The sequence below is a fragment of the Musca domestica genome, unplaced genomic scaffold, assembly GCF_030504385.1.
Source record: "Musca domestica strain aabys unplaced genomic scaffold, Musca_domestica.polishedcontigs.V.1.1 9, whole genome shotgun sequence".
In the NCBI taxonomy this organism is placed as follows: Eukaryota; Metazoa; Arthropoda; class Insecta; order Diptera; family Muscidae; genus Musca; species Musca domestica.
The window spans coordinates 10,239,747-10,249,701 of record NW_026712435.1 but is presented as its reverse complement, the minus strand read 5'-3'; the positions used below and the strand labels follow the sequence as shown (position 1 = coordinate 10,249,701).

Below are 9,955 nucleotides of genomic sequence, written 5' to 3'. Positions count from 1 at the left end.
GAAAACCAAAATCGACAGTTCACCACTTTCGAGCAAGAGACCCAACTCTTTAGCTATTTTGAGTCTATTTTCTTTCCGTAAGTTCTTGTACTTTTTGGAACTTCAAACTCATTTTGCAATATTTGCCGAATGGAATATGGGGATATGATCAGCACACGAACCATTTTTCTGCCACTGCCGAATTTTTCGAGCAATTTCTGCTGATGTTGCTGTTTTCTTCCTTCCACTTCCTTGACGTCGGGATACGCTACCAATATCACCGTAACTAGCGATGGTACGAGACACAAAAGATTTATTCATATTTAGATGCTGGAGTGCTCTAACGATAGCCACTTGTGGTTTTCAAGCCAAAATCACGCTTAAATTCCATCATGAATAATTTTTTTTCTGCAAAATTCTCACCAAAATGCTTTTGTACGCTTGTAAACAATATAATGAGCTGTCACTGGAATAATTTTAACAGCTGTTGAACGAGTGGCTTAGAAATGACTGCAGTGTAAAGTTGGTTGCAGTTTTTCATCTCACCCTGTATATAATATATAAAGGTTATCCATATGGTCATGAATTTGGGATAATCTGATACAAAAAAATACAGTTTTCTTATTATAAATTTATATATTTAATAGAAAAGAAAAATATATATAGGTACGTTTGATTGATATTTACAAATGTATTTAACATTAGAACTTTTAGAAAGGGAAAACAATTGTAACCTTTTGGGTATTGATTTTCTTAGTGTGACATTATATCTTCGACTTTTCTACGCAAGTCTTTACGTCGGCAGTCTTCCAAAGCTCTACACAATACAAGAACATTTTGCTTGGAATCGTGGCACTCATCCTCCTCAAACACCTGCAACAACTTGTATACCCGAGAAACTAAATCCCGAGGGTACTCCATTTCTAAGGCATCCAATTGACCTTGTGAAAGTTGTAATTCCCTTCCCAAAGCTCTCCAGAATTTCCCGATTTCATTAGCTATTAGTTTATGGATTGCAGCACGCTTCCTATCCGTCAATTCTTGAGGATAAATAGTTGGAGTTGGTAGAGGGGGAGGGAGAGTTTGGCTTTGTCCACTTTGGAAACGTACATTATCGTTGGACATTCTTCCACGAACCTCTGCGTGTTGTGAATCGCCATTGATACTCAAGTGACTTCTTACTTCGTCGGCCAAACGAAGTTCCTTGTATTGGTTGTAAGGTTCTGTGAAGCCCGACGAGTCTTTTGGTGCAAAATAATTGCAAATTGCTTCCTCAAGTTCTTTGTTTCCGAATTGATCCGCAATTTCTCGCAGTGGTTCAATATTGTTTTCGGACAAGGCATCATGTCTTTCCAAACAATCTATGAGATCTGTCATATCCTTAATACGACACATATTCCTAGTCGATCCAATATCATCTAGCAGGATTGATTTCAAGTCTTCCAAATTGTCTTGAGCATCCTTGTCATTGATAGCTATATGCTTCAGAATATCATACGACCAATGCTGGGCCATGTTCTCCTCTTCAGCTTCTTTCTGAAATGTTGGAAGATGATTTTGTTTTCTTTTCGAACTTAAATGATTGTTGAAGTTCCTCAAAAGCAGACAACGAAGCGGAACGACTTTGCGGACCCGGCGGCTCATCATCGGCGGCAGCGCGCCGTCATTTTTTGTCGTTGGCGGCATATCTTCGGAGCGGAATGTGGCGTTTGTGTTCCCCCAAATTCACATTATGCAAGTTACTTGCGGCAAGTCTCAATTTGTTGTAGAGCATGCTATAATTATTATTATCTTATTATATATTTATAATAGATTATATAATATTTTATGCAATATAGACTTGTGCTCACACAATTAAGTTACTATACATTGCCTTATCAAAAGAGACAATAAAATTACAACGGTTTATATTTGCATATTCTCCTTTGCTTGTCAGTTTTGTTTTCATGTGTTCTAATATTCGTCAGCATAATTTACAAAAATAATGCGTGTTATGATGTACAGTTGCATTTCTTTTTGCCTATCGTCATGATAACGAGCTAATATAATTAAGTCATTATTGTTTTAAAAAGTGTAAGTGTCATTTTTACGCCGATATTTAAACGGTATTAGGTGTGTCTGGTTACTTTTCCTGCAGGAATTGTCCAGCAACATCTTTCTGAGAAAGTAAGGTAGTTTCATTCTCTTTTGCAAGGAAAATGCGAAAAGTAAACAGACGGTATTCCTGCAGAAGCTTGCAACTAATCAGCTGATTTGTCAAAACAAACCAATATGTCCCCCATTAAAAGAATTAAAAGAAAAGAAGATCGCCAATTTTACAAGTTTTATAAATAAAAAGGAAATTAACAATAAAATAAAAATATGAGCAATAAAAGGAAGATAGATATGATGTGTTCCGCGTAATCTTTTAAACCTGTTGCTAATGGCATTTGTCTAAAAATTTTGGAAATAGTCTTTTATTTTCTTATTACATATTAAAATTTACTTTTTTCACATTTTGTAAAGTTGTTCTCCAAAAACAATTAATCTTGCTAATTCCAAAACAATATTTTCAAATTAAAATCACAAAAAGAAATAAATAAACAAACAATTGAATGTCGATGAATGAGAAGAAGAAGAGTTGCAAGAGATTGCAAGAAGAAATTTTTCCAGCAAGAATTTGCAAACTCTCACTGAAAGAACTGTCAAAATTTCTCTCTCCAACCGCTCTCTTTTGCAGAACTTTCGCGTTAACAGACGACTTCCAGTAACAATTTGTAACAATTGTTACAAGTTTTAGGGTAACCAGACACACCTATTACTTACAAATTGGTGCTCCACGGCTGATGCACAAAAATTTGCATTAGTTTCTATTTCCTTCTTAAAACAATGGGTAAGATAAAAAGCTCTACTCCGTGGTGGAAAATAATATGGGAGTGCTTCCAAAAACACCAAAATATTTCGGAGGTCGCAAAGAAAAGTGTTAAGCATGAGGGCTCCTCTGTAATGGTATGGGGATGCTTCGCGGCATCCGGCGTTGGCCCAATTGTCCAAATTGAAGGAAAAATGGCTGGAATTATATACCGAAATGTAAACATTTAAATGACGATTAGTCCGATGATTTACCCTTAGCCTACATATTTCAAAAGGATAACGACCCGAAACACTGTTCACGAGTCGTTAAGGACTAGATTGCTGCCAATAATGAAACCCTGGAGTGGCCCGCCCAGAGCCCTGATCTAAACGCCATTGAAAATCTTTGGGGCATCATAAAACGATCGGTTGCAGCTAGGAAACTTGCAAACAAAGCATCCTTGTGGGAAATCATAAAGGACGAATGGTACGCCAGGGCAGGGGTCCCAATACTCCGCTTTAGTGAGTTCTATGGGTAAGAGGTGTGCAGAGGTCATATTACGAAAAGAATTCCCAACGAAATACTAACTAATGAAATACTAACCACGTTTGTCACATTTTTATCCCTATGACTTAATTGTTTGAGCTATCTAAAATGAATTAAATGTGCCATATTTGTTGTATTGAGTTTAGTTTCTTAATTAAGTGCTAGAAATACTCCATATATCCTTTGGAGGTAGTGTCTTAACTGTATGAGCACAAGCTTATATTATATTATTACAGGCATGGCACTATTACACAAGGTATAACAAAGGCATATAAAAACACTTTTTTCTTTTAATGCCCTTATTCTGTCAAAGCATATACATATTTTGTGTGTGTGTTTTTGTATTGTTTTGAGTAAAAAATACAATAATTTGAAATTATTTCAAATTCGGTTGCAAAATAAATGCATACTTTCGATGTTAATGGGCAACACATTGTACAATATTGGGATGAAACTGTATTGTCCTACTATTTTACATTCAATCTTATAGAATAACCCCAAAATTCTATTCTTTTTCCGCGGGCTTCCCCAATATAAGAATTTTGTTAAAAATAAAAAAAAAATAAACAAAACCAACTGTTGCATTTTAAACAAACTGTTGCATTTTATAGTTTTTCAATAGGTATACACATGGTAGAACTTAGTGGGCAAATTCATGTAATCATATGTTTAAAATTTTTTCAAATTTATACATTTGACCATGGTACAATAAGGAGGCAGAACAGCTTCGTAAAAGTACAAAAATACAGCCCTGAGGCTATGCTCGCTTCCTGTCAGTCTATCAAGGTAGATCTACTAGGTAGTCGCATCAACCCAGCTGACGGCAGCTTTAAATGTCAAAACAAGTTGTTGCAATGCCGAATTCGCCCTAAATGAATGCAAAAAAAAAAAAAAAGTTTATGTCTTCTTCACTAAAAGCGTTTTACAATAAAAACTTTTTTAAAAATTAATAGATATTCGTCAATATATTTTAATAACAATTTTAGGCGCCAACTTATAAATCCAAATCTTGTATACGATACTCAGTACATGGTACATCGGCCGGCATGGACAACTGTACTTGTCCACACAAAGAACTGGCCTTGGTGAACGACAGGCGAATGTTAGGGGATAGGTTCTTGCATTTCAATAATGACTGCCTCATCATCTTTGTCCACACTTGAACTTTGTGCCAATTTAACAATTACCGAACCAACGTCACCAAATGCCAAATATTTTACACCTTCCTTGGTACAACAAATAACCATAGATTCACTGAATTGCGCCAAATCTCAGATGCGTGCAAATTCCATTGAATGCATACATACAACATAGGAGTAATCTGTTTCGGGAATGCCCAAATGTTCTTGGTCGAGATTCATCAGTTTCATTTCATAGTCGGAGACTTTTTCATGATTGGGCGATTCAAACATAAAGGTAAATGAGTCGGCATGATCCTTTGCTGATCCAGCTTTTCACGAGAGCTATGACTCAGTTGGTCTTATCCAAATTAAATCTGCCTTGTTCCTGGACCTCCTTTTTTTCTATAGATTTAGCAAATTCTCATTTTCAAATTCACCAAATTTCCTGTTTATTTATAATTTATCATGGGAGAACTAAGAAGGTAAAGTCATGCAATCATATGTTTATAATTTTTTCAAATTTATACATTTGACAACATCTCATTGTCAAAATCTATATTCATAAATCCATTGTCATGGCCCCATTATTAGGTCGTCCGATTAGCCCTGGTGATTTCACCCGTTCTGTCAAAACACATTTGTTTATATTTGAAATTCGCCGAAAAAAATGACAAGTTGTCATCACACAATAGGCCTGTCTGGTTATTTTCCTGCAGTAATTGTCCAGCAGTTTCTTACTCAGAGTTTAATTATCTTTTGCTAGGAAAAAAGAAATGAAGTACACACAAACATTTTAAATGAGCTATAAAACTAAACAACTAAGGTGAGAATACATAAAAGTTTTTTTTACTGGCTTAAGTCATCGGTTGGCTTTTCCGGAAAAGAACATAGGACCATCTGGCCAATATCGAACTAAATCAACCTAAAACACCTTTGTCAAAAGCCAGTCAAAAAAGCCTTTTATCTATTCTTAGGCTTGTCATTATCAAAATATATGTGTTTAAAATGTGCTTACCCTAATATAAATCACCGGACAGAAAAATAGAAAATGATCGCAAGAAGAAAAGCACTGTCAAAATTCCTCTCTCGAGTCACTCTCTTTTGCAGAACCTTTGTGTTAAAAGTAAGGCTGGAAATACATGAAGAGCATATTTGGCTGGCTAAAGTCATTGGCTGGCTTCTTCGTAGATGAACAAAGGAGTTTTAGGTTGACTTAGTTCGATTTTTGCCCTAGACTCCCTTGTTCATCGACAAAGAATCCAGCCGATGACTTAAGCCAGCCAAATATGCGCTTTATGTACTCCCACCTTAATAGTTGTTGCCAATTTTAGGGTAAACAGACACACCTAATTTTTGACTGCATTTCAAAGTACGAAAACGCAAGGGCAAAATGATGCGCAAATTGTCAAAAGTATTTTCATTGAAACGTCTTGCTTTCTGTTTAATTTTATTACTATGCTCGTGTGCTTTGTTTCGTATACATTGCTTTGTTTTTCCTATGGCCCAATTATAGGGTCGACCAGAAATCGAATTTGCAAAAAATACAACCCTTCACCTACATGTATTGTCAAAATTTCTTTATTAGGGCGAAAAAAAGTATTTCGCCTTGACAGAATAACATTGTAGCGAATTTCTGCTTTGTTTATTTTGGAAATGTTTGTGTATGTAAAATACAATAAAAGCAACTCGCATTTATGGATATTTTCTTTAAATTTTATTGGCATGTTTGCTGTATCAGAAGTAGCCTCTGAAGGTCTGAATGCAGCTTCACCAATTTGTTTTTGCTGAAGTCCCACATCAAACGGTATTGACACTCAATGTCTCACGAGAATCTTTGCTCTTATTTCATTGTTTTGAAAGACGACGAATGTAGTTTTTTTTTTTTTTTTTTTTTATGTGGATGTTCATACTTTCCGAGATACGACTACACTTTCTTCATAGAATTGTTAAAAGGTGGTGGCTATGTAAATGTATGGCCTAGGGCTGGCTTTTAAACTAATGATAAAAAGCAATGGTTCTTACGGAGCATATAGGAAGTTTTGTTGTTCATGCCTAGTCAACTAAGGTAGACTTATGTGCAAATACAGATGAGCATAGCAGCAACACATCATTAAAAACCACGGCTTCAGTGAAATATTATTTTACATTGCATCAATGTGCATTTTGTATACACGAACACCTGCATTAGTTAGTAGAGTTTTGGAAGATGACCCTTATCTATCAAGTAAATAATTCACTTTTTTTCAAAATTTAGAATTTGTGGGTAACTTTTTAAACGAGTGAGCCGATATCTCCCATCTATTTTGGTAGTGAGACGGATATCGCTACATCATGAAATGCAGGGACATGGTTGGACCTCATGTCAAAGTTTTTCTTTTATGAGATAAATTTTGTATAAATTGGTGTATCAACCCCGTAGCTATTAGAATCCTCCTGATCTTTTCATGTTTTGGTTTTTTGAGCTAGGTTTCCAATAAGAGTGCATGATTCCGTTTCTGTTTTGTCAATAATAATCTTATCGTGGACATTTACTTGTGTATCGTCAGGTTTCATATATCTATAATGTAAAAATAGGAATATATTTGAATTTTATTCTCTACCATTGCTTACGGGCTCAATTGCGATGGTCCGAGTTCTGGCATAGCTATTGGCGGAAGTCTCAATTTACTTCCTGACTGCACCACAAATGCCTTATTGAAATGGTCTGTGCAAACTTTTGATGTAGCTGCAAATTTGATTTGGCATATTTGACTCCACTTTTTCTCTGGTGTTTTCATCTCTGGGAACAGAGAAAAAGTTCAGTGCCTTTCCAGGCTCCTCTTTTCTTTTGCATATCTTGCAAATTCGCATTGTCAATTTACGCACACAAGTTAACAAAGAGAAAAAAATATCTTTCTATTTGTTTTTAAAATTTGACAAAATTAACTGACAATAAATAATGGACAAGTAATTATTGACATCTTTTGTAGTTGTCAGGCGAATTCAAATTACGTTGACAGAAAATGTAGGTATCAGCTGGTCTTTCTTGTCGACCTTATAGTTGGACCATGGTTTTTCCCTTAGATGTTTTCAAATTCGCCACAAAAAAAGATAAACTGAGGCGAATTATTATTCGCATCAGAAGAAATTTTGACAGTTCGAAAAAGTAAAACAGCTGATTTTAAGCCAATTCGCCCTTTACACGACCTAATAAATGGGCCTTGGCTTTGTTTTTCCCTTAGATGTTTACAAATTCGCCACAAAAAGATGAACTGAGGCGAATTATTATTCGCTTCAGAAGAAATTTTGACAGTTCGAAGAAGTAAAACAGCTGATTTTAAGCCAATTCGCCCTTTACACAACCTAATAAATGGGCCTTGTCCATTGTATACACACAAAATCAGAGATGGGAACTGTTTTCATGCATTGAAATTTGACAAGGTAAATTACAGAAAATGCAGAGCTGGGAGTGCTAATTTGAAATGAGGTTACCTTTATTTCATTGTACCATGATCATTTATATAGATTTGCAAATTCCTTTAATAACTTCAATTTTTTTCGAAATTTTTTGACAAGAACGTCAGAATTTTGTTTTTGTATTCATAGGGCGAATTCAAAATATATTGTGACAGAAAACTTGGTCGTCAGATGGTTTCGACCTTATATAGGCCTTGATTAACAACAAGCCTCACACGATACAACCGTTGGTACAACCTGGAGGGTTGTCAAGTTGTATGCTTCGGCCACAATCGATACAAGTTTGTATACAACCTCTTTGTACAACCATAGACAAATGAAGATATAGACAACGAAAAGTTAGTTTTGTCTTTTTATCCAGGTGGCTCTCATCATGTTTTGCATAGTCAACATGCTGATTTACGCGTTCAACCCACTCGACTTCGAAAACACATTTTAACGTTTTTCAAGAATTTTACTTGATTATTCCGGAATTTTTTGATGTCATCACGTAATTTTCACATTTATTTTATTATGGAACAATTTCCAACCGACAAATATCCTACAGTTTTTGTTATTTTAACGTTTTAGAATTGAGTGACTTCAATATTCCCACTCAAACCCCTGAAACGATATAGACGACATCTGCTGCTTCGATTGTTTTCGAAGATAAACGGTGAGAGCATTTCGTTGTCTATATCTTCATTTGTCTATGGTACAACTTCACTTTTCGAAGAGTTCATTTGAGTTAAGATGCCACCGGAAATAATTCGTGCTCTATAATTTATTTAATAGCCTTTATTTATTATTAATTTTTGAAATTCCGTTTTATATATATTTTTATTTTTCTTATATTTTCATTGAAATCACACATTTGATTGGATTTCGTTTTGTTTTGATGTGCGAAACAATAGTGTTGCCCCTTTGAAAATAAACACAAAATGAAATTGTAAGCGACATGCCCACAAACATTACAATCGGTTAGTACAACATGCCAAATATCAAAAAAATTTGATTTCGTACAACCGGGCCACAAACGATACAATCTTGAATACAACCTCTCCAAGTTGTACAACCAGTTGCTTCGTATGTGGCTTGCATTAAAATTAGTTATATATAGCGCGAATCATGAATGAAATGCCTGGATTTTCTCTCAAAATATGATCCAAACTGTTCAATCTTTCAATTTCATGGCTAAACTGGTTAATAGCTCTAATGCGCAGGCCGCAATGTGTATGACATAAAGGTTACTTCACTGAGCTTTCAATCTCTAGATCTACTGACTTAGATCCGCGTCTGGCCAATTCATTCATTTGATAGTAAAAGAATTTAGAGCCTTCAGGACCGCTTCAACTATACTATACAACATTTATAGCCACTTATTGATTCTGTTTGCCAGCAGAACTATGGCCTTCCAGACAGTAAAGATTTCTGCCTGAAAATGCTGCAGTCGTTGTTTAGTATATAACGGTTTTTAATGATTTTAGCGACGTTATTACCGATGTGGTTTCGTATTTTGATGTTCGTAGTGGACACTTTAAGCTATGACAAAATTGTTTATGCAGATCCATGTCTTAGTAAACCCCACATATAACGGTACCATCCTTTTTCGGTGTTAGCGACATTAGGTGTGTCTGGTTACTTTTCCTGCAGGAATTGTCCAGCAACATCTTTCTGAGAGAGTAAGGTAGTTTCATTCTCTTTTGCAAGGAAAATGCGAAAAGTAAACAGACGGTATTCCTGCAGAAGCGTGCAGGTAATCAGCTGATTTGTCAAAACAAACCAATTTGTCCCCAATAAAAGAAAGGAAGACCGCCAATTTTAAAAGATTTATAAATAATAAGGAAATTAGCAATAAAATAAAAATATAAGTAATAAAAAAGTGTTCCCTTGAATCCTTTAAGCGTGTTGCAAATGGCGTTTGTATAAAAATGTTGGAAATAGTATTTTATTTTCTTATTGCATATTAAAATTTACGTTTTTAACATTTTGTAAAGTTGTTCTCCAAAAGCAATTAGTCTTGCTAATTCCAAAAAATAAA

General features: G+C 35.1%; 1 protein-coding gene and 1 pseudogene across 1 annotated transcript; both read right to left on the bottom strand.

Annotated features, from left to right (window-relative positions):
- Positions 1 to 595: 595 nt before the first annotated feature.
- LOC101896030 (fas-associated death domain protein) lies at positions 596 to 1,615 on the bottom strand. The gene has a single exon (XM_005190027.4). It carries the CDS (start codon positions 1,492 to 1,494, stop codon positions 733 to 735), a length of 762 nt encoding a protein of 253 aa, XP_005190084.1. The 5' UTR covers positions 1,495 to 1,615; the 3' UTR covers positions 596 to 732.
- A 2,697-nt stretch (positions 1,616 to 4,312) lies between these two features.
- LOC109613910 (proliferating cell nuclear antigen-like) lies at positions 4,313 to 6,529 on the bottom strand (annotated as a pseudogene).
- Positions 6,530 to 9,955: the final 3,426 nt, after the last annotated feature.